The sequence below is a fragment of the Melopsittacus undulatus genome, chromosome 12 (genome assembly GCF_012275295.1).
Source record: "Melopsittacus undulatus isolate bMelUnd1 chromosome 12, bMelUnd1.mat.Z, whole genome shotgun sequence".
NCBI classification, from domain to species: domain Eukaryota; kingdom Metazoa; phylum Chordata; class Aves; order Psittaciformes; family Psittaculidae; genus Melopsittacus; species Melopsittacus undulatus.
The window spans coordinates 17,798,494-17,826,029 of record NC_047538.1 but is presented as its reverse complement, the minus strand read 5'-3'; the positions used below and the strand labels follow the sequence as shown (position 1 = coordinate 17,826,029).

At 39.9% G+C, this 27,536-nt stretch overlaps 2 protein-coding genes across 5 annotated transcripts in view; one reads left to right on the top strand and one right to left on the bottom strand.

Annotated features, from left to right (window-relative positions):
* Positions 1 to 23,680, top strand: part of ZNRF3 (zinc and ring finger 3) — a 95,572-nt gene extending 71,892 nt beyond the window's left edge. The window contains exons 8-10 of one of the 2 annotated variants that reach the window (XM_034068296.1): positions 69 to 1,811; positions 22,898 to 22,960; positions 23,619 to 23,680. In XM_034068296.1, coding sequence (XP_033924187.1) covers positions 69 to 1,811; positions 22,898 to 22,959 — 1,805 coding nt within the window. In that variant the 3' untranslated portion in view covers position 22,960; positions 23,619 to 23,680. Of the gene's footprint in view, positions 1 to 68; positions 1,812 to 2,875; positions 5,706 to 22,897; positions 22,961 to 23,618 lie in introns of those variants that run through there. The other variant, XM_034068295.1, reaches the window with a different exon arrangement.
* KREMEN1 (kringle containing transmembrane protein 1) overlaps positions 1 to 27,536 on the bottom strand; it is a 41,199-nt gene that overhangs the window by 1,630 nt on the left and 12,033 nt on the right. Inside the window, exons 3-10 of one of the 3 annotated variants that reach the window (XM_031047767.2) lie at positions 25,657 to 25,748; positions 18,306 to 18,430; positions 17,701 to 17,854; positions 16,912 to 17,244; positions 16,189 to 16,347; positions 15,040 to 15,124; positions 13,875 to 14,077; positions 10,060 to 10,758 (exon numbers count right to left, since the gene is read on the bottom strand). In XM_031047767.2, coding sequence (XP_030903627.2) covers positions 13,915 to 14,077; positions 15,040 to 15,124; positions 16,189 to 16,347; positions 16,912 to 17,244; positions 17,701 to 17,854; positions 18,306 to 18,430; positions 25,657 to 25,748 — 1,111 coding nt within the window. In that variant the 3' untranslated portion in view covers positions 10,060 to 10,758; positions 13,875 to 13,914. Of the gene's footprint in view, positions 1 to 10,059; positions 14,078 to 15,039; positions 15,125 to 16,188; positions 16,348 to 16,911; positions 17,245 to 17,700; positions 17,855 to 18,305; positions 18,431 to 25,656; positions 25,749 to 27,536 lie in introns of those variants that run through there. The other 2 variants (XM_034068297.1, XM_005147718.3) reach the window with 2 other exon arrangements.

The following is a 27,536-nucleotide window of genomic DNA, read 5'->3' as shown; positions in this document are numbered from 1 at the left end:
TCTTTTTTGCACAAAATGTGTTCCTTTTTATTCCCTCCTACTTCTCCACTCTGATTTCTCTCATTCAGAACAGAAGAAGGGAAATGCAGGTCCAGTCTGTTTGGAATCCATCAACCCAGCACGCAGCCGGCAGCAGAGGGTGATTCTGCCTGTCCATTACCCAGGCCGAGTGCACAGAGCAAACCAGATAACAGCATATCCTACTCGGACAAGCATGGACCCTCATGGAAACCCCATCACAGTGCTTACAGTTGAGCGACATGGTGATCAGAGCCTCTACCAAGCCCCGTCCCCAGCCTATATCCGAAGTTACCAGCCTATTCATTTGGACCGTGGACCAAACATGCATCACTGTAGCCTGGAACATAGGGCTTACTCTCCAGCTCACAACTTCCGAAGATCCAAGTTTGGGCGCAACTTTTCCAAAGCAGCATGCGTTTCCCAATATGAGACCATGTATCAGCACTACTACTTCCAAGGCCTTAGTTACCCTGAGCAAGATGGACAGCTTCCAGCCAGCATTTCCTCAAAGGGTCCTTCCCGTGCCTTTCAGCCTGGTAGCAGCATGCTTTTCCCTCCTGTGGTACATGTAGTGCCCTCGTCCCACTTGGAGAGTGGCAGTACCTCCAGCTTTAGCTGCTATCATGGGCATCGTTCAGTCTGCAGTGGATATCTGGCCGACTGCCCTGGAAGTGACAGCAGCAGCAGCAGTTCTGGTCAGTGTCACTGCTCCTCTAGTGATTCCATGGTTGACTGCACGGAGGTCAGCAACCAGGGGGTTTATGGGAGCTGCTCCACCTTCCGCAGCTCTTTGAGCAGTGACTATGACCCATACGTTTACCGCAGTAAGAGCCCTTGCCGAGTGGGTGAGGTTGGTGGTGCAAACAGGGGTGCAATTGTTCTCTTGGAGGGCCCCCACCAGGATGAGCTCCCAGCTCATGGTCACAGTCTGGTGGGTGCTGACTGCCAGCCTGTGCCAGCTTCTTCCTCAGGGGACCAACTGTCTAATTGCAGCATGGATACGAACTATAGCAGTAATTCCTCGCTAGAGCACAGGGATGCAAATGGCACTACCTCAGAGGGGGGACATGAGGCCACACTTGGTATTGCCTTGGATGTTAAAAGGAACTGGAAGAATCCAGAGATAGCAGGGCCGCTTATGGAGCAAGCATGTGCATACTGCTTTGAATTCCAGCACTCTGCCCTGGAGCCTAGCAGTGGGACAGCTGACTGTAATGCATTCTACCTTAGCTCTCAGCTGTGGGGGACGTGTGGCCCAGGAATAGAACCACAGTCAGGGAACTCCTCGGGCTTGTACAGTATTAACTCAGACCACTTGCATAGGACAGATGGAGTAAAATGTGAGGGGTTGCCCTGCTGCTTCTATGAAGAGAAACAGGTAGCCTGTAGTAGCAACAGTGGCAGCGGAGGTGGTGGCTGCTATACAGAAGACTATGCAGTGAATGTGCAGTACACGCTTCCTGATGACACCTTGCCAAGCTGCTGTAAGAGTGTCTATGATCTGGGTCAACGCATTCCCATAATTCCTGAAGACAGAGACTGTGAGCTGATCCTTCCTGCAAAGTGCCAAGGGACCCACACAGGAAGCTGTAGTTCCTGGGATGGAACACCTGAGCTAGATACTTACCTGCACTGCCAAGGTATAGTAGAGGTACAGGATGAGAGGGAGGTGTGCTATGAGGCAACATCATTTCTGCAGCAGAAGTACTCTCGGGAAGAAGAAGCTGGAATGCTCTTTCCCAGTCCTGCTCTGAACTCCCAGAAGCTGATGATGACCACAAAGGCCACAGGTAATACGTGTTCTTTTTTTGATTGCTTGCAACCTTTCTGTCCTAGTATATGGAGTGCTGCCAGCTTCCTGGGTACCTGCAGCCATAAAGGTTACTGCCATCCTAGGTTATTGACTAATCCTTCAGCTGAAAGTGGGTTCTCTTGTTACCTGTGTCCATTCAGTCATAGCTAGAGGAATGGAACATGACAGTGTACTATCTAACCCTATAAGAGTGTTCATACACATCCTTTGTGGGGAGGAGAAAACGTGACTGCTAGTACAAGTCCCTCATTAGAACCCCCACAGCCAGGAACCCAGTTCCAGTGATAGAAGCTATGGTGAGCTGCATAAGTGGGCAAAGCCACAGTGCTGGGAGATGACAGTCAGGCTGTCCTTGTCTTAAAAAAAAAAATTAAAAGACTGAAAACCTTGGAATTGCTGTAGAATATGTGGGAAAGTCTCTGCTGTGGACATACACAAGGGGGAAAAAAGAAATACCTGAAGAATGTAGAGGGTATTCCTTACCTGCCTTGCCAGTGCTGTTTTGAAGGGTATTCATAGGAATCTTCCAGGTTGGAAGGGACCTCAGGCCATCATCTACTCCAGCCTCCTTGTGCAAAGTAGGGCCAGCTCTGAGATCAGACCAAGTTACTCAGTTTGTCAGATTAGACCAAATTTATCGTGTCAGGCCATGAGAACCTCCAGGGATGCTGAATACACTCCCTCTCTGGGCCCTTGTTCCCATGCTTGACTGCCAGCATGGTGAAATGGTTTTCATTGTATCCAGTCTGAACATCTCATGTTTCAACTGAAGCTCATTACTTCTGGTCCAAAACAATCGCTGTGAAGACCCTGGCTCCACTGTTGTGACAACCTCCATGCAGGCATTGCAAAGCTGCTAGGGAGTGCCTGAAGCCTCCTCTTCTGCAGGCCAAACAAGCCCCAGTACCTCAGCCTCGTGCTCCAGCCCTCTGAGCATCTTGGCTCTGCTGAATTCGCTTCAGACAATCAATGCCTTGTCTGAATGTGGTACTGGATGCGGTATTCTAGATGCAGTGTTCCTGAGTTTTCTTTATCCTTCAGGTGCTGGATCTCATCCCTTGGAGAGAAGCCAAATCGGTGACTAGACCTGTCCAGATGATCCCAGATGGAGAAGTGGAGCTTATCAGAGACTTCAAGTTCTCATGAACCTGATTTTTTTAAGCTTTGACAAACAGACAAAAGTGGTAATGTGGAGAAGTCCCTCCCCCACTTCCTCTTCCTCTGTGTCCACATTGGCTTGGTTGTCTCCTTTGTCCCTCTTGCCTGAAGTTTTCAGGCCTCCATTTGTGAGCAAAGCCCATGAGGGACATGGTGTGGAGCATTTCTGAGCTCTAGTGCCATTTCTATATAATAACAAAGTGTTATTTATATTTTCTTTTTAGAAGTGACCGTGTCAGCTCTTGCTGAGAGGTAACACGGTGTGTTGAATAAGCCAGGCTATATGTAGATGCTGTTACCTCCTACATAAAGGAGTCCAGCCTTTGATAAGCTCAGGGCTACATCTGCCTTAGAAACCAGATAGCACCTTGAAATATAGTAGTCCAGAAGGATACAGCTTCTGTATGGATGCTCAGATACTGACTAATCCTAGTGGCAAATCTTAGTAGCCAGCAAGTTATATGAGCAATTTTAAGGAAGCTGAAACATTGGACTGTCTCCTTTCTCCTTTTCCCTTCTCCCCTTTTCATGCTGCTCTGATGATTTAACTAGGAAGGGTCTCCTGCCATTATGATTAATTTTAACAGAGTGGGGGTGGGGAAACAGGTAGCTCTGAATGTTTTCCTCCTCACTTCCTGCTTAAACCATGGACCTCATTTATCTTCTGAGTGGTGAAGAATGATGGGGACCCCTCCCTCATACAGATTCTACAAGGGAGTGTTTAGAAAGGGTACTACCTTTGTAGGTAATGAACCTTGCCTTCCATAGGGAGTTCTCCAGGCACCTGTAGCTCATGTTATGGCTGTGAGGAATGGTGGCATATGCAGGAAAACAAGAGCTTGCAGCTCGGCTGCCTCATTTTGGAAACAGGTCAGGTGTCTTGTTTTCTTAAAAGACTGCAAGCATGCCTAAGGGAAGGAGTGCTTGTTACCTTTTGTGTGTGTGTAAAACTGAGGGACTTGGTTTAATCAATGTTTTCTTTGCTGTGGTTGATGTAGCTTCCATAGATTGATCTGTTTTAAAGGTTTCATGGGCCCAGCCAGTTGTGCTTAATTTTTTTGTTTTGTGTACAGAGTGCTCTCTGTACTGCATTAGCCTGGGCACAAACTTTCTTTCTTATTCTTGTACTAGTGGGGATATTTGTTATCATGAGATAATATATATCGTCACTTCTGATAGCAATTGTTTCCTGTGGAAACAGCAGCTTCTGAGTAAGAGGCTATCATAGCATGGTTTAAGTTGCCTGTCATGCTGCATGTGCCTGAGGACACAGTGTCATCCTGTCTGGTGTATTCACAGCAGGAATTCTCCTAAAGGGAAACTGGTTATTTAATGCCCACAGTGCTAGTCTTCAAAGATCTGTCTAAAGTTCAGTATGCTTTGGATATACTTAAAAGACGTGAAAAAGAGATGTACCCTTCATGTTACATCTTTTTGCCAAAGTAATGTCCTTGACAGCACTGGGCTAATCATAAGAACCAGCAAAGTTAACTTGTTTGCTTTGTAGTCCCAAATGAAATCTTTTAAAAGAAGTAAACATCTAAGAAATAACAAATAGATTAATCTGTTTACTTACTTTCTGTACTGAATAAGTTAGGAAAAAATAATTCTATTTAAAGGCATTCACATTAAGTCTTTTTAAATGAACAAACACCAAAATCTAGCTGTTCAGAAAACTAATAGAAGGCAATAGCTGGGTATAAGGTTAAGAGAAAAATTCCAGTAAACACAGTTTCTGTGTATAAAGCTTATTGAAAAATTACTCATTCTCTGAATGACTGAAGTGGTATGTGTTGGGAGAATAAACTCAAAAGGTTTGGAGGTTTTGTTTGGTTGTTTTTCAAGTCTTACTTTTCTCCTTCCTCCACTCAAAAGAAATGCATTGTAGAAGCTATGGTGTATTACCTTGGTTATTCTGCTTCCTGTTTTGTGAGGCACTGCCAAAGGCCACCTAAGATGCACTGTACTGTATAACTACACAGCATGTTGTGGTAAAATGTGGTTATAAAACAAATTTGGATATTCAGGCTCGTGGTGGGTTTGGATGTATTGGTCTCATTCACTTGCTGTAGAAATCTGCCGGTACAATGGTCTCGGCAGGCCTTAGCACAGAGGTATGCCTGGATCCTGTGGTTGGTTTTATAGTCAACATTTAGTTAATTCCCTGCTACCTGTATGTCTGTACTGATGGTTTTGTAACAAAATGCCTTTCTACTACTTACATGAACAGTTTTCATTGTGTTTGGCTCATGAGGCACTATTTAAAATGTTTTTAATTAAAGTTATAGCACTTAAAATTTTTGTATAAAATTTGCTGTAAAGATTTGTAATATGGTCAAAGGGCTCTTTCTCCTTCATTACCATTTTAAAAATGTTTTAAAAGCTAGGAAACATCTTGTATATATTCTGTGTATGTATAGCAGCACATTTCATTTATGGAAATATGTTCTCAGAATATTTATTTACTAATATATTTATCTTAAGCCATGTCTTATGTTGAGAGTGTGTGACAATATTGTAATAATCATTGAAAAATCACTAACATGAGGCCCTGTAAATACATGATAATTGCACACAAAGATTTTACAGTACTTGCCGACCAAAAATGATATAAGCAACATTGTAGTTACCTGAGTTTTGTAAGAAAGTGTACAAATGTCTGTATAAAAAAAAAAAGGCAAAACTACACAAAAATACAGTTTTATTGCATATACATGTGGAAGTTGTCCTTCTTGTTTTGAGGGAAAGGACATGGATAGCTGTGCTCCCCAAAGTGTAGTCCTGTGTATACTGATACGAACTCTAATATAAACAGCTTTTTAAGTAACAGGTAAGTGAATCTGTATTTACATGCACACAGATCCTAACAGATAATCACAATAAAAGATTCAGAAGTGTTTTTTTTCCGGAGGCAACCCGTAATCATAGAATCATAGAATAGTTAGGACTGGAAAGGACCTCAAGATCATCTAGTTCCAACCCCCCTGCCATGGGCAGGGACACCTCACACTAAACCATATCACCCAAGGCTTCATCCAACTTGGTCTTGAACACTGCCAGGGATGGAGCATTCACAACCTCCCTGGGCAACCCATTCCAGTACCTCACCACCCTAACAGTAAAGAATTTCTTCCTTATATCCAGTCTAAACCCCTACTGAGGTTTACATTTAGACTGTAATGATCTGTCTCATTCAGTTTTGGCAAATGCCACAGTTGAGTATCAATCAGAAGTGAGCTTTTTCTGTTGCCAGGTGTTGGTGCAGTGTCAATCTAGTCCTTGATAGTTTCACCTGCCTTCCTGACACTGTCCCCTTGTAGTCTCACCCCGTGTTTGTGTTACATGAGGGCTGCCTGTTGCTTCACCCTAGAGGGCTGATGTTGCTATTGAGGAGATGGGAAATTAGAGATATTCATTGCAGAGAAACATAGATTATAGGAAGGCAAAGACAGCATAGGGCATAGAAGGACAAGTTAGGAAAGCCGTGCACCACAGTACGCTGTGGAAGAGATGGGTGAAGAAGCTCTGCCAGGGGAGACAGGGAAGGAAATGCAGTGAAGCAGACTGCAGTGTGGCAGAGCTCGTGTTCTTGACTAACAGGACAGCACTTGGGCCCTTATACAGCAAGCCCGCTGGGGGCAAGCCCCTGAAGCCTCCAGGCACGAGTGACATCTGCTGGAAAGCGTGCTCCTGTGTGTTTGGAACTTGCCTGTTGCTTGTAGCAGGGGTACTTAGTTCTGGTTTCAGGTAAAAATAATCTAACAGAATAATACTGTTTCGAGTCCTGAGCCAGCATTCTGCAGGTGGGCACAACTGGGTGAATCCTACCTTGAATAATCAAACTAAATCCAAGTCCTTACCGTGGTCCCGCCGAAATGAAAATCAGTGCTGTGCTACTCTGGTTTTGCCGACAGAGGGCGTAATTTGACCAAAGAGGTTTGTGCAGACAGCAAACATGAGGGGCTTAGATGTGTGTGGCTACCGACCTGCATGTGTGTGTACATGTATGTATTTATGTAATGTGTGTTTTTTGTAATGTGTGTATTTATGTAATAGGTGTTTATATGTTATTGTATAAACAGTTTTCCTCCATACAATTATTTCCCATGCAGTGATACACACACAAGAGAAAATCGTCTGTTTTCCAGTTTCTTGCTTTAAGATTTTTATCTGATAATTCCTTTGACTTTCCCCTTCTTTCATCCATGTTCAAGTTCACTGCAATTCAGTCACCTCAGAATTCAGCCAAGAAATGAGCCTTACTTCTCTCCAGTCCTTCGTATGTGAGAAGTCCATGTTTGGGATAACAGCCTGTTGAACTGAAGAGTATCATGTTGCATGGGACACTTTCTAGCATGAGCATCAGTTATTCTCATCTTGGATAATATGAGAATGGGAAAGCCTGGTCTGTATGCGAAGACAGGCACAGCAATGGAAGAGCAACAGGCAGGAGGTAGTTAAACAGCACCAGCAAGTGCTTCCTAATCAAAATACATGCCCTTTTTTTGCTTAATGAACAGAATGTTGGCAGTTGCCAATAATTACAGATACACATTTTATTTGCAAATTAGTTAATTAAACAATTGTTCTTAAAAATCACATACAACCTGCTGTATGTGTTTGGCTGATAGGCTTGTGTTGACAGGTCACATCCAAGCCTCGTTCCTCTTCCTTCCCTGCACCCTTCCCAGTTTGCCATTCCTGACTAGTGTTTTGTTCTGAAGAAAATCTTGAGGTGACAGTGCTTTTAACAACAGGATGTACCTCTATTGTGCTGTCCCACACAGTCATCAGTAAGCCCATACTTGGGCTCTTTGAGAAAGACAGCTATGGGCTGTTGGCTGAACTTGAATGTGGTGCTTAGTTTTGTGTGTGTGTTTGTGGTATCCTGTCTCTTATTTGTTGTGGGGTTTTTTTTAATGACTAAATGTAAACATGCTTCCATCCAAAAATTAGTATTTTCATATTTGGCAGGGGGGTTCTTTGAGTTCAATATTTAAGGAATAAATTCATGTACCATCTCCATATGGTAAAACAAGAAGCAGCAGCAAGCTATTCTTAATGAGATTGTACCTTATGGTAACACTTGGTGGTTTGGTAACACTATCTCATTTTTGCTGTAGCAATATTGGGTGCATCTGTCGAAAGCTGTGACAGCTGTCGGGTAACACTGACTGTTAGTTGGGTTCTATAAGAAAAGTGTCCTTAACGGGATGACAGCTGTGTTCATACTGTGTGGAGCCTGTCCTAAGTGTTTGGCCAAGGAGAAAACAGCAAACCTGAAACCAGGTATTTCACCTTACAGCAGAAGTGCCATGCTCCTGTGACTTGGAACAGTTCACAGAAAAGTGTCTTTCAAAACAAAGAATACCTCTCCCTCATGGGGAATGAAACTGCTGCTTAGGAAACAACAGAGAAGGCAGCAGTCCCCAGAATAAACAGCAGTGTGAGAGGAGTCTCATAATCTGAATGGCAAGAAAGGAGAGCAGAATAACCTCCCCTGTAACAGTGGCATTTCTACAAGACAATGAGAGCTTGTGCCCTGACAGGAGAAGGTGGAGACAGTTTCGGTATCTGATGCTGGTGTTCAGATGTTTTCACAAAATCTGGCTGAAGATTTCTTCAAGAAAGTGTAGCATTATTTTGGTCAGAGGGAGGAATTCATGAAAGAAAAATGTATCTTGCAAGAAAGTGGAAAGACCATTACATGCTGCTGCAATCTGTAGAGAAAACACTGGAGGAATTAATATTCTAATAGTTTGAAAACATGTAAATTGAAAACTTCAATTTGACACTACCTCAGAAATTGCTCCTCAGAACAGTACTGTTATTTCCTGTATGGAACCATTTTCATCTCAATTACTCCCTTCTACTGTCTACAGCAGACAATGCTGCTGTAATGTGCTGGTGAAATGCAGCAGTTTCTGCCTGTGTTCACTGCCGACTGTGCTTCAGCAGCAAAAGCTGAACCCTCCTGCAGAAATTCACTGGGTTTTGTGGGTTTTTTTTTAATTATATCATGACTGTTTACAGGCGTTTGCTGGACACAGGACGAGCATGTGTAAATACACAGAGTTCAGTGGTAAGTTCCTGCAAGTTGTATTCATTCTGTTTTCCTGTCAGTCTCATTTGGTTCATGTGACAGCCTTCGGACTTACAGTAAATTGTCTTGAGACTGAAATTCAGAATGCCAAATTGTATCCCAAAGCACAGGTCCTCAGTGAAGCTGATAAAGTACCAGTTGTGTGAAATGTGTGTGTTGGGGGATGTTACAAATAAAATGGTATGGTCAGAAGACAGTTATATTTTTCACTCTTACAGTCTCACACTAGCAGATTGATAAGATTATTCATAAACATCTAGAATAATATTCAGTTGAAACTATCACTGGACTATATTTCATTGCAAGATTGTGAAATATCATTGGTATTAAGAACTAGCTGGACAAGTTTTTGTCAGGAGTTGTTTTTGTAGTTCACCCTTCCTTTAGGCAAAGTGGTGCACTAGAAAATTCTGCCAGCAGTTTTCCTGCTGCCTGAGAAGGCTTATTAAGCAGAAGATGAAACTGGAAAAGCTAGTCACACTCAGGCTGTGGCAGCCAAGCGTCTGCTGATGTGTTTGGCCTGTAGTGATATAGGCTGCAGATTTAGGACTGTTTCCAGAGCTATCAGTAAAAATATCCCATTTATACTACTGCCAAGGGAGCTTAGAATACAGCGACTATAATTCTGTGGTATCACGGTTGTCTGCATGAGCAATCTGATAAACCTCCTCAACACTGCACTGTCTGTAGAAAGTCTGCCAGAAACAGGCCCTAAAAAAGACTCTGTTGTTGCTTGATTGAAAAAAACAGATGACATGTTTGACATTCAGATGGTCCTGAGAGTATATGTATGTGAATTTGCAGAACAATTACAAGCTAGAAATGAGATTCAAAGAAGGACAGTGTGTTTTAAATCATTTGTTTCATCAGCATCTATTCTGCCACAAAACTGTCTGGGTTACCCTCTTCTCAGTGTTCTTGTATCATATATACCAATGAATTATGTTTGATTTTTTTTCTATGGTTACAGTGTATAGAAAATTTATTTTCCCACAGTGTAAACTAACATTTTCTCTTCCTATGTTAGCAACATACAAGCATAATATGCTGTATTAAATAATGCATTTCCTATACATATATAAATATATATTACTATGATAACATATCACACATTTTTAAATAACATATTCTCTATTTCCCCCATAACAGTATTAAGACAAAAGTACAAACAGAAATCAGCTAGTCAACAAAGTAAACTAGTTTCAAATGTACATTTTGAATGGAGGATGCCACTTGTCCAGCTGTCCCCTTTCACCTGAGGGCCACAGACACTGCAGGCTATTGTAACTGAGATGCTGCATGAAGCAAGAAGGCAGGCTCACAAACTGCTGCGATGGCAGTGCTATCAAGAGTACTTACTGCTCTGCTTCTGGGGTAGACAACTGTCTTTTAACTATGGCTTACTGTCCACTTAGCTGTGCTAGTTCACCTCTTTGCAACCCACTCAGTAAAGCAGCTTGGAGAACTCATCTCTGTTAAAAGGAACTTGGGGAAGAAAAAGCAATAATCATTTTTAACCTGATTGGTTTACTGCACCACCACGCAGCCAGCTGAGTGAAGAGGGAATGCCTGTGTATGAAGAGGCAGCTCCTCTTGATGGTTTTGTTGTCAAACCAGTTGCTTTTGAAATTGTGGCCAATGTCAAGTTTGCAGCCTGTCCAGCCTGTGGAGGGAATTGCTGGGTAGGAGGTCAGAAGGCCATTCAGATACAATTCCAAACAAATTTTTCCGCAGTCATTTCAGTTAGTGGAAGGTAACACTATGAACACGAACCACCCAAGGTGTCTGTGCCCTCCAGCTGTCAGCACTCAGCTGCTAGTGCCACAGGACCATTCCTGTATGCTGAATCCTCTGGGATTATAACAGCTGTGCATATCAGACTTTTCTTCTTTCCCTCCCCAAAGCCTTCTAGGAAACATCAAAAAGTGATGTTAATGGCTGCCACAAACATTGGCCATTTACCACCATCCACTGAAGTGTTTGCACAGGGAGCACAACCCACCGTACCACATCTTCTAAAAATCCACAGGAGACCCTACCTGCTTCCTATGATCTCATGCCTGCAGAGGAAGAAGTGCTATTTAAGGGACCATGTATTAAAAGTATCTAGACTCAGACAATCTGAAAGATTCAGGGGGTGGGGGAGACATCATAATTTCCTCTACACTGTTAGTAGTGTGTTTACCTGCACACTGTCCAATACCTTAGGCTTAGTCACATTCATTGTTGCCATGGCTAGTTAATCTGCTGTAACTGCTAGTTTTATGGGTCTTTTGTACAGAAATTGGGTAAACTTTCCCTAAGACAGGCCCATGAAATGCAATTTTATTATGTAAAAAATAGTTGAGGACTAAGGGACCAAAGCAAAACCTCAGTTTCTAAATTCTCTGATTTTGCATTAGCAGCATTTCTCTTTTTCGTGGTTGTTTGTAATGGGCTTTCCCTAATTTTATAGGGAAATTACATTATTTTCTGAAGACCAGTCTAAACAGTTCTGTATTTTTTCATTCTGCAGTGGGCAGAAATCAGTCATGGGACACTGATTTATTTTTTCTTCCCCAGTTTATTAGCATTAGCTGATATGAATAGCCCTTTGACTATTTGACTATTTAACTGCTCAAGAACATTTAATAAGGCAAGCAAACAGCTTCATCACAGTGTACTCATAACTTCTCTCTTAAGGATCTAGCTTTACAGTGTGACTCTCTCCTCCCAGTTTTCCATTACTGAACCATATTAAGCATGCTTAGGAAGCAAACTAATTTGTTTTGCTGGGAATCTGAGATGGACACCTTCCCTACACAGTATGATGCAAAACTTGACAGTTAAAACGTCAATTCAGAATTTTTTGTTTGGTCTGAAAGAGGTAATGGTTTTTGGCTCAATGTGATGACACGAAAGAGGGAACAAGTGTATTTTACAACTTGTCCTGTCTTGATTTTAGGCAATATGGTAATTGTATTTTCCTATGTTCTTTCCAGCAGCTCATGCAATAAAGTACTAGATGTTCCCATGATATTCCACGTTTTTTATATAAACAATTCCATAAATGCTGTGTCAGTAAGGTCTTGTTTTTATTAAGCATTTGTTGCGCTATTGTTCAGCTGTCTCTGGCACTCATCTGTGGTACATAAATGGAGCTTGGATGAATTAAATTCAGGTAAAATACTAGATCTACAATGGCAAGTAAGGCACAGTATCTCATTGTTTATTCTTACATGCCAGCTTTTCCAAAGAAATCTCTAGACCTCATGAAGAGTAGGCATTTACATGTTAAAAACAGGGCAGATACTATGATGAATTTAAGCTTGGTTACAAGTTTATTAGCTCTCTTTTGCAGATGCATTTAATAGTTGTTCTGTGACTGCAGTTCTGATATACACTGACTGTTGGTGTATATTTAAACTGGTATCTATTCCATTTGTCCATTTGTACTTTAATGGCTCTCACTGAATGTCCTCTTAGTTCACAGAGCTGCTCATTCAGTTTTCCAGTCAATTTATCTGATTTCTGCATTATCAGCTTTTCCCAAATATCTTGCTAGTCTGACTGGCTGAGGCTGAAAGGTTGGATATATCACCACTGTTGATCCCCAGTGGTGGGATGAGAAGTTTGAGCATTGTGGGCAGACAGATATTCTGCCACAGAGGAAAAAGACTTAATTCTGTCTGTTGCAATCAATGAGAAATTTCACAGATCAGATCCCCACTGACGTATTAGTTCTTTGACAGTCAGGAGTATTAATCTAAAAAATGCGGTTCAGTTTTAATTTTGCAGGCACAGAGACACTTTTTCTTCTCACAAGTAAGTATCAAGGCAACTTGTATATGCTCAGATGCGCAGCCTGGCATAGGTGACTTGTTGACAGCAGGCTACAACTTTGTAGTTTAGGCTGCCAAGATCAGTATCTTTAACTTCAGAGTAAGAATTTGTCTTAGTCAGCCTCACTGTTTAAAAATTCAGTGGATTTACAATTTCTTTGGACAATCCTTTAAGAAGTCCCAGGCTGACATCCAGGACTTCAGTCTGGAGTATGGTAGTGTTTTAAAAGATCACTGTGAATATGAACAAAATCATCATAACCATCAGTGAATGATGGGTCAAACACGGTCATTTAAAAGTCTCCATTGCTCATGCTGATCCTGACCTGGTAAGCATTTCTCCATCAAAATTCACATTTGCAGCTGAAATTCCAGAGTGTTTGTCTCCTGAATTTGATTTTATTTGTACATCTATGCTTCTAGAAACCGTAGAAGCAGCAGAGCACTGGGCAACCAGGCTGATCGCAAAGTCTTTGACTCCCATTTTACTGTGCAGAACCAGTTAAACACATTTATATTCAGGCTAGTGAATTCTGGTTGCTTTGGCAGCTCAGCAGGTTATCAGTACCTATCTCAGTCTTCAGCATTGAGATAAAAGGGACTAAAGTAGCCTGACACAATACAGTTACACAGGAAAGCAGGACACAAGAAGTCCTCAACCTGCAGATACTCCTTTTTGCAGTCACTTTTTGCAGGAGTACAGGGCATTCTGTGTTTCACAGGTTTTTACACAGATTTTAAGTGCACTAGTCTCAAGGCAGTAATTAACAGCACCACAGATTCAATGAACACCAGATAGTTCAAAACTATTGCTGCAGTTAATTGCTCCTGTTGCCCTTAGTGTACCCAAGGGAGCAGAAGACAGGCAAAGTCACTTAAAAGCCTTTGGAAAACGCACTTTTCAGAAAACAAGTATGAAATTCAGAGGAAAAAAGAAAAAAAATTATTCCCAAGTCACCTGGATTTTAAGAAGGTTGATTCTTGTAAAATAAGATACTTCAGTTTCCCACTAGTGGGTTGCAATCATCTTGTTGACTTCGAAGCTTTTTCTTGAAGATGGATATTGACGTGGATGGCTGGTAAAATATACTCCAGATTTCTCCAGCAGAGGTAACCTCATTGGAATCTTCTGTTCCAGTTGCAGATGGTATCTGATGGGATCTAGGAAACAAGTGTTAATTCACTGCGAGTGTTAAGGTGCTTGGGGTGCTGCTGTTTTTAGTCAGTTTCCACTAAATCTGTGACACCTTTCTACCTGCAGCACAGTTACATAGGGTTTTGGAGTGTTTGTTGGTTGTTTCTTGACCAAATTAAGTTAGTCATTCTGTTGCTAGAATAGCTGCTACACTAACAAAAGCAAAAATATTAAGAAGCCTGTACATATTCTATTACTAACTGCCATTAATATATATATATATTTCCTTGTATATTTAAGCCTGTTGGTGGTAAATACAATATTCAACATTTATGATTCATTGATAACTCACCCATCATTTTATTCAATGAGTGTCCATCTAAATGACACAAAAATTTCTTGGTATAAGTGTAGAGAAATACAGTAATAATGTTATGTTGTTTTTATTAATAGGCAAAAAAAAACCTCAAACCAAACCCAAACAAACTGGTTTAAGTGTCACACCATAATAAGGATTTTAATTTCTGGGATTCTTTTCTGAACCATTTTCAGTATTTCAGTAAAAGACAGTATTAACTAGCCCTTATCTAACTCTTTTCCCCAGTTTCCTGCCCTGTGATGGGGTTTTAATTTTTCCCCACAAAGTATTATCATAATTTGACCTCCTCCCCCCAATGCCTGATGACTGATTACATTTTCCTCCTTGCTCTATAACATCACTCAGTGTGAGAAGCCTTTTTATTCCTTAAAACACAAATCTTGTCAAAACAAGACTAAAATAAATATTCCAGCAGCAAATGCTATCCTAACAGACTGGAAAGTTCCAAAACTGTGCTTATTTAGTACCTTTTATGAGGATACAAATATGTAATATATAACTTAGATTTGAATATGGCCAATCCAACAATATCATAAGGCAGAGAAATGAAGTGCATCAGGTTTGGTACAGAGCTGTCAGTTTTCAAGGCTAGTTTTGCTCCAGACTCACCTCACGGTAATGTGGAGGAATATCTTTGCTATTATGGCTGTAATACTTAGGAGGAGAAGTGCTGTGAGACTATATATTGTCCACTCTGTAGAAGAGGAGAGGGAGAAGAAAAGTTCTCAGTTCATTCATTTATTTACAGTTTTTAATGTAAGAATATTGCACAAAAGAAATCCCATAGCCTCCTAATGTGTTACTCAAAACCGTAATTGAGATGTGTCTTATACCTTTAAGTATTTTCTGAAAAGGCTGGCAGAAATTGTGTAACTCTCAGTCAGAACTGCTTTTTCCCCGTGCATGACTGATCCCTAAGGATTGAAAGCTGGGAAAATCAAAGCATATACCAGTAAAATTATTTACCTAGTCTCTAGGAAAGGAATCAAAACTCAGAGAAAGAAATTAAAAGCAGAGTAAAGAACATACTAGTATATATGCTACCAGTAGTGACTCGGTGTTTGCAAGGAGATGGCCTAGTTTTATAACAGCTATTAGAGTGTCCACAGTGTGATCATGGTCCAGCTTCAACAATATATAAACACAGATATACCCAGGGTAGTTGAAAGACAGGAGAGGCCAAAAGTGATACTCAGCAAGAATGCATTTCCACTCTTCAGTTATTTACAACTCAACAATTTCCTGAATGGTGTTTTGAAAGTGAGCTCTAGACACGTAACAGTTCTCAGTGGCACTTTCCCTACACCCATTAACTTCCTTCATCCTTGTAGAGCCCTCTTTGTATTATTGCTGTAGTTTTTGTGAATTGGTGTGACTGGGACACATCCTGCATTGAGACCCTTCCAGACTACAAAAGCTTACTCTTTTCCCAGTGCCTTTTGCCACCTCTATGGTATGCACTGGTCACTGAAGCTGATTCTAGTAAGGAGACTGCTTTGACTCACATATTATTATGTGCTTTCATTCTCAAGGAGTCAGCATTGTCACAGTATTTCTAACTGATTTAGGTCAAGAAGTGAGTTTTGAAAAGTCATGAGAACAGCACAGTTAGTGGTAATGAGACTAAATGAAAATGTATCTATTGGTAAAAGGCATAGTAGATCATATAATGTGGTGCAGGAGGCAAAGAAAATAGTGACTCTAGATTATGCCTTGGGAACATGTTTTTCCTGTTTCTACATTTTCTTGTAATATTACCAGGCATGGAGCTACTGGGATGACTTGGGCTGGTTGTGATGACATAAAGTATCTTTGATGACCGGGCTGCGCTGATGCTGAGATTTGCCTGTTCATTTATCTTCTCTGAAAAGGTCTGATTCACTAGAATCTTGTTTTGATGCGCATTGTCCTTCACAGCTGAAAACACAAGAGTATGATTATTATGATTTAAGAGGTATAGCTGGACTTTATTTTGTGCTTGTAAGCAGCTCTCTGGTTTATAATAACAGAATTATGCCTGATGCCAGAAAAACCCTGCACTTCAACAAGTTAGGGTTCTCCAAATTTTTCTGGAAGCTGCTGTTCATCATAACAGTAGGTGTACAACTGAAGGACTAAAATGTTTTCTTCTGAGTGTAACAGGCTGTTGTGAAGAGCCAAGATTAACAAAGATGCAGGCAGACTACTGTCTTGTTTTGTTTCAGCTTTGTAATTTTCTAATTGTTTTGACAGGTATGTCTAAGATTTAATTTTAAAAAATTATATTTTGCTGTTTTATGACATATCTGACTGGCATGTTCCAAACAGTGAAATGTTAGTGAAGCTTTTACCCACTGAGCAGTGGCAACAAGATAGAAGAAACACCCATAGATGTGGGAGTTAACATATTTGCTCTTTTTTTGCCAATTCAGAAATCATTTATGTGATTTAAATGCTTTAACAGCTCACTGAAAAGTAGAAACAGCAAAGTTGGTCTCTTACCTCTGTATCTGATAGCAAATCCCTGGGCTTGATTAATTTCATCTGAGAAAAAGTACAAAATGACAAAATCCAAAGAGATGTTAAATGTCTGGGGAGGCCTGTTCTTGCCATTAAAACGAGCTAGAACATGATAGGTATAGCCATCCAGCAGTTCCACCATATCTGTAGCATCTTTGATTTCAAAAAGGGCAAAGCTGAAGTGGATTTGAGATGCTCCTGGAACCTGTATGGTCCAGTAACAGACTTTGCCTGTGCCGTATGTGTCAGGAAAATCTGGGGAATAGATCACAGCTGTAGCAGAAGTGTAATTCCCTCCACAGGCACCAATAAGGGCTGTGAAAAGAAGAGGAGAAGGACTTGTGTTAACTGGTTTATAGCAAGTTTTGTTTGGTTTAATAAAAAAGCCCAAGTTAGTATAGATTGAGATTTTATTTGAAGTGCCCCACTTGATCATGTATCTACCCTCTGGTAAGATCAGTTCTGAAGAAGTCTTTCTGTGACATACTGTTTGTGATAGCTGAGTTAGTACCATTTGTGGGAAAGTAAGAGACAACCTCTACAGCATGAGTCAGTTGCCTGAGCAGGCATAATTTCTTGGAAGAATTATTTTACATTATTAATGGATGTGAATTTTATGCCAAAATGGAAAGCAGCTTTATTTTATACTGAATTTAGGTGTTTTGCTGTTTTGTGTGCAACTGTTCTCACTGCATTTAAACCCTTTTCCCTAATTTGTTGAACATTTGAGGCCTCTCCTTTGGGAAAAACTGTGCCTGTTTCAATACTTACTGTCAAAAAGAATGACTCTGCCATCCCCACCGCAAGGCTGAGTATGGTCTCCAAAGCAAACACTGTTGCATTCCGTACTGGCTGCCTCCCCATATCTCCAGTAGTCAGGATTATTTCCACAGAAACAAGCATAACCTGACTCCATGCCTGCAAACTTTGACAACAAAGAAACATAAGGAAGGAAAAGGTAATATTTAAAGGAGTGACAGCAGGAGGTTGTATGAGCAAGAAAACTGGCGGCAGAGTATGTGTGGTTTGGAGAAGTATGATTAGTCAAAGGTCCCACCACAAACTGGTTTTGTTTGAGCTGTCAGGATGCTACTTGAGAAAGATCAAATGGAGGGCAATTAGGGCACCCTATCACTCATAACTGCAGGAAGCAAGCATATTTTTCCCTAGTATCCTGGCATTATTCACTGGTCATTTGCCCAAACTGCTCTGGATGCAGAGAGGGCTAGGTCCCTGGAACAGAGGGAGACCTTAGACCTCCTACAGGTTAAAGAAAAAAAGTGGGGAGGGGGCAGGGAACTATGATGAAGAGCTCTTGGCATATTGCTATCTTCTGTCTTTGAAAGTATCTTGTAAATGCATTTCAAAGAAATCACCTTGAATTGTTGACTTCGACAGGAACTGATGCATGTTTGGATAGTAAGTTTATTGGAGGTCTCACTGGTGCCAGTCAAAGGTGGTGGCTCTCCATGGTCCTTGTAACACCCTAGATTCCCCGGCACTGGCAAGGATAACAGACAACAGGAATTTTAAAGGTGTGCCTGGTAACACCCAAGACACAGACCACTTTTTGCACTACCTGGCTGCTAGGCAGCTCTCTGTAAGTCCTTGTCTTCATTGTGCAGTATGGGAAATGTTACTCTATCCTAGATCCTTGTTACATTTTCCAACTGTGTCCAGGGATAAAGGAAAGGTAGTGAGATAGCATTATATCATCTTAGCAATACACCTGCAATACCCTGTAGTTGGTTTATGTAAGCCACAGTAATACAGACAAGGTAAATACCTGTTTAATTCTCCTGATAGAGACAATTACAAAAAAAAATCCTGGCATTATGTGGGTTCAGAGGTTTGGACGTTTTAAAGTACTACCACTCATGTCCTAACAATGTAAAATCAACACTGTGATGTCAGTCTGATCTTCAAAACAGTGACATTCTGGAAGTTTTCTACACAGGATATTTGAGAAAGGAAACCTAAGCTCTTTTAGGATGGAATTTATCAAGTTTTATGGAAGGGACTATAGACTTACATAGGAGAATTTCTTAATATTTAAAACTCAAATTCTGGTATGAATTTAAAATATATTTTTTTGGTGTGTAAAAAGAGATTGAAAATGAGCAATATTACTTTTTTAAGAAACATCTAGTTATACTGTATGAATCAACATTTCAAGGCTCACTGGTCAGTATGGCAGATCGGAAAGTTTTTCCCTTTCAGTGCATAATATGTCCTCTGGTTTTGTTTTGTTCTTGCACTTTTCATCGAAGTACTGGAATTTAGACATGACTACTAGAGAGAGGATATGGGGTACAGTATAGTGCTGTGCTAATGGCATAAAATTATCCCTTGCCTACTTGTCGTATCTGATTACATACTTGAAATTAATCTGTCACCAGCTCACTGTCAGATAGTTTTTATTTCTGTGCCAGACTGACAAGGATTATTTTTTGTTCACTTCCACTACTCTGTATAACATGTGATGCGGTAAGAGACTGTGTAAGAGTTTGACTCATTTGTTGTTCCAGTACCCAGTAAACTCTGAACTCTCACTACTGTCCCACAGCACTGATTCAGGTTTTTGACTTACCAACAGGGTTTTGGGTTGGTTTGGGGGTTTTGTTTTTGTTTGTTTTTTGGGGGGTGAAGGGTAGGGGAGATGCAGCCTCTGATGCCTGTTACCATGTGGTTCAGTTGCTTTGGAGCTCTTTTTGAGCTAGTCATCTCTTGTACGGGTGGCCCTTTTCTCTATCAGATAACCCATGTGTTAGTAAACTGCTTCTGTATTATTATACTATCATATAAATACCATAGGAATGCAATGATGCTTTTTGTACTTAGAAGTCTTTACAGTAGTTCTGAAAGTATCTCTTCACTGGATTCTGGAAAGCCCATTTCTGGGATTTCTGATTCATGTCCATGTGCAGCAGCTGTTGAAATAATGTTTTGAGTTCAGAATTTCTATGTGTCTGATCTTAACAAAGATGGGCTTGTCCTTATTCTTTTGGAATATGATACGCTAAGCTCGTAAACAGATGTCAGTTTACTGTTAAAATCGGAATCATTCTGACATCTGGAACACTTAACAGGTCTGTCTGAGTTCCCACTCCCATACTTAGGCTATGTTGCCTATGGCCGCTTCCTTATTTTGAGGAAGAGGGTTAGCATATCTCTTACTGACCACCAAATATATTGGTGTGTATATGATTATACTCTTAAGGAGCATGAGGATAGTATCATAAAGAAGAATTAATGAATTTGGGAAGAAAATTCATATTGTATATTTTCATAATGTAAACTGAATTTATAATATATATTTTTTTTAGAATTAGATGTTGCTGCTTGAAATTTTGTTCATAAAATAATTTTCTGAGAATAACACAATTTCAATTATAAATGCTTGCACAGAATTATGGCTTTGATATGCCCTGCAGCAACATGCATACGAGTACTGCGACTTCAAGTTACAGCCTGATGGAACATACCTTTGGAAATCCCCATTTGCAGCCCCACCCCAGCTGAGTGCAGCTGGGCAGATAACTCTGAGAGCTCAGCTTTTCTGTAGAGTGCATGATTTCACTACCCTGAGAAAGCTTCATTTTCCTTGGAGACTTGGGATTTCCTAAAAATGCTACTTTTTTAATGTAACTTTATTGGTGAGACCCTTCAACCTTTTCTCCAGAGGATTAGTACTTCAGTATGTTCCATGCTAAGCAACCAGACTGAGCAACTTAAAAGCTGCTTATATTGTGTAACTAAATCAAGTACAGCTTAATTAGTCTCCCTGTTGTCCCAACAGTATTTTAACTTTCTCTTCTCTAGCAAACAAAATTAGTGTCCTGTGATTTGGAATAAACAGGAGAAGCATCAATCTAACCCAACAGTGAATAGGGATTTCCATGGCAGTGCCCAGCTCTTCATATAACTTTGACATTAAATCAACAAATGACATGAGCAGAAGGATCTATGCTCACCTAAAAGAACTTCATAGTCCCACATCAAATATATAAATAGACACTTCTCGGAACTGGGGCAACACACACAAAAGTTTACTCCTGTACATGCATATATGATTTTGATATACCATCTCTTCCTATGGCTACTGGTGGCTGGTCGTAAACCTGAGACACCACTTAATTGCTACTGAAGGGTAATCAAAGTACACAGTATAAGTGTAATAGCAGAGGGGAGATAATTTGTAATCCGAGTTTGATAAAATCTAATTGGCAAACAGTTTTTGTATCAGATCCACAGTGGTGACAAATTACTGCTTTTCAACAATATTTTTAGTATATTAGAATAATATGCTCTTTCATAATATTCTGAATTGGATCAGGATGTATGCATAGGAAGCTGCTCAACATAAATCTAAACAAAGATGGTGTACATTTATATACATGGAACAGCTCTGCAGAAAAGGCCCTAGAGGTGCTGACCGGCAGCAAAGGCCAACAGGCTGGTATTAAAATGAGCACAGCTAGAGATAAAGGGAAGTGAACTGTTCCTCTACTCGGCACTTGTTAGGGCCACATCAAGATTACTTTGTCCAGTTTCAGGCCCAACAGTGCAAGAAAAACATGTAATTGTCTGAAGTGAATTCAGCAGAGAGCCAAGATGCTCAGAGGGCCGGAGCACGAGGCTGAGGTACTGGGGCTTGTTTGGCCTGCAGAAGAGGAGGCTTCAGGCACTCCCTAGCAGCTTTGCAATGCCTGCATGGAGGCTGTCACAACAGTGGAGCCAGGGTCTTCACAGCGATGGTTTTGGACAAGAAGTAATGAGCTTCAGTTGAAACATGAGATGTTCAGACTGGATACAAGGAAAACCATTTCACCATGCTGGCAGTCAAGCATGGGAACAAGGGCCCAGAGAGGGAGTCTATTCAGCATCCCTGGAGGTTCTCATGGCCTGACACGATAAATTTGGTCTAATCTGACAAACTGAGTAACTTGGTCTGATCTCAGAGCTGGCCCTACTTTGCACAAGGAGGCTGGAGTAGATGATGGCCTGAGGTCCCTTACAATCTGGTGTATCCTACAACCCTATGTATATTTGTGTGTGTATATATATATGTACATATATGTAAAGCAATGAAGAATCAAAAGTGTTTCTAGATAGGTAATGACTGTTTAGTTACTCTGAGCTTTACAAATTTTCAACATAATCTTTTGCCTTAATTTGTTCTAGCTACTAAGGAAACTTTGCAAAACTGAAATAGTCAATATTCTGCAATTACTGTTCATGCTGGTCAGTGATGTTTCACCATTACACTGTCTTCACCCATTTGTTCCCTTGTGTTTAAAATGTCACCTCTTTTATGCAATCATGCTATTTTTCTTTTAAGCAGCATATGACATAATGAGGTCTTGGCAAACACCAGAGCTTCTATATATTACACATTAAGGCACATGTATTAAATCATGGAATTCAACCTTTTGAGCTCCAAACCATATTCCAGCTATGGTCATCCATGTGTCTTTCAAAAACCTCATAGCTTTTTGCAATGGTAGGTCTGGTCTGCACCAATTATACTGTCTCAAATTGTGCAAGCTACTCCCTTCATTCCTGTGTTAAAATCTAGACAAGTCAATCTTGGAGTGGTCGATACAGCTCTGTATAACTTACCTGGCTCTGCTATTTAATACTTCATCAATATTTCAGTCAACTTTACTAGATGACATATATGCACACAGGAAATCTGTTTATAGTATGAGACTCATGTAGGCCGCAAACATGGAGATACAATTAAGTAAGACTGCATGCCTTTTACATTTTCGGAGCGTAAGTTACTTCCCTTGAATTTCAACCTAACCTCATTAACAAAGAAAGAGATAAAAAAAAGAGGCAGGAATAGCAGCAACATTGCAAACAAACCATCTAAAGCATTTGGTTCTGAATTCTCCATGTGAGGTGCACATGTTCTCTCAGGACTCAGTGCTGCCTTTTTGCCTTTTGTTTATGTCCATTCCAGGCTGCTTAGCAGACAGGCCATTAAGAGGAGAGGAAGAAAAGGGAAGACTAAGCTCCTACTGAGGTAACTACCACTGTCTTCTGTAATTATGCCCATCCATCCTCATCTAACATTGCTAAATTCTGTATAGCATGTTTACACATGCAGAATGCCAGAACACATTTCTGAATTAAGTGTTATGTATAATATTACTGAATGAGACACATGATACAATCATGTGAAATCATCATCATAACGAAAAAGTCTTAACTGTAGATCCTTAATTGTTGTAACAGTGAATCATTGCATGCAAATCTCTCTAGGCAATCAAGATGTTTCATGTTGTTGGCATTGTAGTGGTGTATGTGGTTATAGTTTATAAGTAAATTATGCTCCAGATACTTTTCTAGTAGTAAATATAATTTTGGAAAATAAGCTTATGTAAGACAATTTTTACCTCTAAAATATAGCATTTCTTTACACAATTGCTTTCTGCTCACAGAACTCAGTTTTGTATTATGCACTTCACAAGTTGTTTTTGATGGTCCTATGATTTAGCATCATGCTTACTGAAAACAGAAAATCTGATAGGGAATAAAAGGTTTGTGTTTTGTTTTTTTTGGGGGGGAGGTATTATATTTTTTTTACTTACACAGCTTCATAAACCATAAGGTTTGTATTAAGACTTGGATGGGCTTGCAATGTACAGTTTGTTCTAAATTGCTGCAATTCCTTTTTCTAGTATCCAGTTTCAGTGCAATGCTTGAAGCAGCTGCTACTGGCCAAAGGGACATTTTTTAAATGTAAGTCTGGATTATCTGTGCAAGTAACTGTCCAACTTTAAATCCTCTGCTCCACACCACAGAGAAAATGAGTGAGGCTGCTTTTAAAAGGATCCTTTGTGTAGAACAAATGGAGGGGAGAGAATTTGCCTTTCAGCTTTTTTACTGTTGCCATATCCAGAGAATTTGTTAACATCTGTGGTCTTTAAAGAAAATGCAAATTCTTCCATTTTAGACCAAGATAAATTTCTTAATTAGGAGGGTCATGTTTCCTAAATAGGACCTGGTATATCAGAAAAATAAGAGTAAGATGTCCTCTGAACAATGAAAACTGGAGTGTTAAATGATTTTGTGTTATTTAAATTAGACTCCTTAATCTGTATTTAAGTCTAGGTAAGTCACCTGACTTAAGGTCATACATATGTATTTGTTTGCCTCACTTGGAGAAGTGAATCACATTCATAAAAAAAACCAACTGTGGACAAAGTAAAGAAAATCTTTTTAGATCCATTTTTCTTTGTTTGGTTTTGTTTACTTCAAATAAGAAATATACTTCTTCCAATTGAAAGTATCCCTACATAAGGACAACTGCTGATGCTTAACAGCATACACATGTTATCCATTAGAGAGTACTCGCACAGAAGTTAGGAAAGCAACTAAAGGCATAAGCTATTAGACTTAATAAAATGTGTAGTTATGGTTGCTTGTTAACATGCAAATCTGGAATATATTTTTAATATTTAGGCATATTTTAAAGAATGTGATTCGTAAGAGTTTATCCTGGAGCATTCAGGGTATTTTGGAAGATATTGTCACAAATCATAGAATCACAAAATGGCTTAAGTTGGAGAGACCCTAAAGCTCATCCAGCTCCAACCCCTGTCACAGGCAGGGACCCCTTCCACTGGAGCAGCTGCTCCAAGCCCCTGTGTCCAACCTGGCCTTGAACACTGCCAGGGATGGGGCAGCCACAGCTTCTCTGGGCACCCTGTGCCAGCGCCTCAGCACCCTCACAGAAAAGAACTTCTAAGAGCTCATCTCAATCTCCCCTCTGGCAGGTTAAAGACATTCCCCCTTGTGCTGTCCTTACAGGCCATTCTCCAAAGCCCTTCTCTAGGTTTCCTGTAGCCCGTTTAGGCACTGGAACCTGCTCTAAGGTCTCCCAGACCCATTTCTTCTCCAGGCTGAACAAGCCCAGCTCTCTCAGCCTGTCTCCATGAGAGAAGTTCACCAGCTCTTGAAGCATCATGACAAAACCTCCGTATTTTGGACAAGTAAATAATGTAACACATTAAAAATATTAAATACCAGAAGGAAGCTTCACGTGAATAGCTTGTGAATGACCTGTTAAAATACCCAAGTCCAGTTTGTGGTTTCACATCAATGCTAAGTATATGCACTAGCAAGCAACAGAATTCTAGACCAGAGCTCCCATATACCAGACAAATAGCGATCTTTTCATTATGTCCTCTCACACTGTATTTATTTCTTCCAAGCAATTCTGTGTATGATGTGTTATACACATTAAACTAATGCCACCATTTTACAAGCTAACTGCAAATAATGGACACATGTAACTTGAAAAAAAATTAATTTATAATTTCCTATTCATTTTTGTCCTCTAGATTCTACCTAGAAGACAATGACATATTTTATGGATTATATGACATATTTTATGGATGACATAAACGAATGACATATTTTATGGATTAAAAATACTAGCAGTACTTCTTAAGTTTTGAGTAATTTTCTGTCTGGTATTATTTGAAAATAATATCATCCAGTAATTCTGATATGAGATCAAAAGGACAGCAATGGAGGAACACTTCAGTAAGTTTGTCCAGAGACCCATTTAAAATATTGCTTAGTCTGCAAATGAAAATAAGCTGACTGGCCTTATCCTAGTTTCTATTTGAAAATCAGTACCCACTGGGGTGTAACTGCCAATATCCGTTAAACAGAGATGCAGGCCTAAAAAAAATTTCATGGTGCTCTTACTTCGGCAGGATGGAATTTCACAGTATTTCCAATATATTCCATCCTCATGTTCTGCAATGTAGCACCATGGACTCACATCGCCATCAGGGTTCCTGAAAGAGAAGAACAGTGTGTGAGTGAAAAGTCATCAAGTATTTTCAAAAACTCCACATAAAAATCAATTTTATTAAGCTTTGGTGTCATCACTATTCTTCCTCTAACAATTAATATTTAACTCATTGAACTGACTTACCAAGAAAAATGCAAAACTGGTCAGGAAGTTCAGATCACTGTTTATTATAGTACACAACAAGCATAACATGCTAGTGGCATCTAAAACTTAACTTATTTTTTCTTTAAGTATAAAGGGTGCAGAGCTATTTCTGGCCTTTACTGAAGAAGATCACGTGTACAAGTTCATTAGACTCCTAAACCTGATTTCTGCCTTGGTACAAAACAGTCCAGACTCTACCTTTCTGTATGTATGATTACAAAAATATTTATCCAATCAAGTCTCCTGGGAAAGCCTCAGGTCTTTTCAGTAAAGCTGAGTAAATTCGTTCCAGTGATCTTATATATTGATGGATAATTCCTTATGCATCCATGCATATCCTCTTTGCATATCTGATTATTTTGTGTAGCATCATTTACAAGTGCATACCTAATTAGTCATTAGGTTATTTAAAGTTCCTTTGTATGTACAATTTGAAAAACTATTTGTATTGAAAAGATCCATTTAAGAAATTAACTTGTTATTTTGGACAGTCATGTTGAAATAAGACCTCTTCTTGTTAACTAGGGCCAACTACAATCTTTTTATCATGTACTTCGGCATGAATTCTATGAAGAGATCCCCCTACACTGAAGTGTCAGTTCAGCTGCATCTTGTCATTTGGGCACATTAACAAGTCTTTGTGGGAGATCCAATTTTTGAACTGCTTGGAACAATTTCTTGTCAAATAACAGAATGCTGACGACAACTGGTAAGTTAAGTTCAATTTAGCTGATTAAAATGCTGCTGTTAGGCTTTCAACAGACCAGTGGATGAGGAAGACTAGTGTGATAGGAATTTAGGTGTAATGGCAGAGCTTCCAGTGGCTAAAAAAAGTAGAAAACTAGTATCAAGGAAAGCTTGTACTCAGAAATAACACAATTTTCTTTGGGTTTACACTTAGAGGAAATTTTGCATTTACACTTGCATGACAGAAATCAGATGTCTGTAACTGAACCATGGTAATGGCACTTCACATATAAATGCCTTAAAATGCAAGGAAATTGCAGAGAAATGCGATGAACGTCTTTAGAAATCTTTGCCTTGAACCTCAAAAGTGCACACAATCAGAAGAGTGTCTTTCAAAATCTCCAAAAACTTCAGTATGCATAATTCTGTTATGGCTAAAATTAAGTTTAGTGGCACATTATGAGGAATTTCTATCTTAACAGGGTGTCTTTCTGTAAACAAAGTATTCCAAGTAAGGACCACCCATGCAGAGATAACATGCTTCTGATTAGTGCTTTAAGTGTAAAATTAAATTATTCAAATGTTGTCCTTAAAACTGAGCCTCAAAGGATCATAGTATGCCCTAAAAAAGCCTTGTGAGTAGGCAAGATCACTTTGTCCATTGTCACAAAGCAAATGAGTGGCGAGAAACAGCTAAAACAGCAGTATCTTCACTCATGAAGTGAAGATTTCCTGACATTCATGAATGAATATTTCCTGACAAGATTTGCATGCTAAAGATATGCTCTGACACTCTTATAACAGTGACTTTGCAAGCTTTTTTTTTTTCTTTTTCCAACAGAATGTGAAGTTAAAAAGCATTTATTCATTAGGATCATCATTTCATACACCTGTGAGAATACTCCTGGGCAATGGCTTACCTTCCGGTCAAACTTCATCT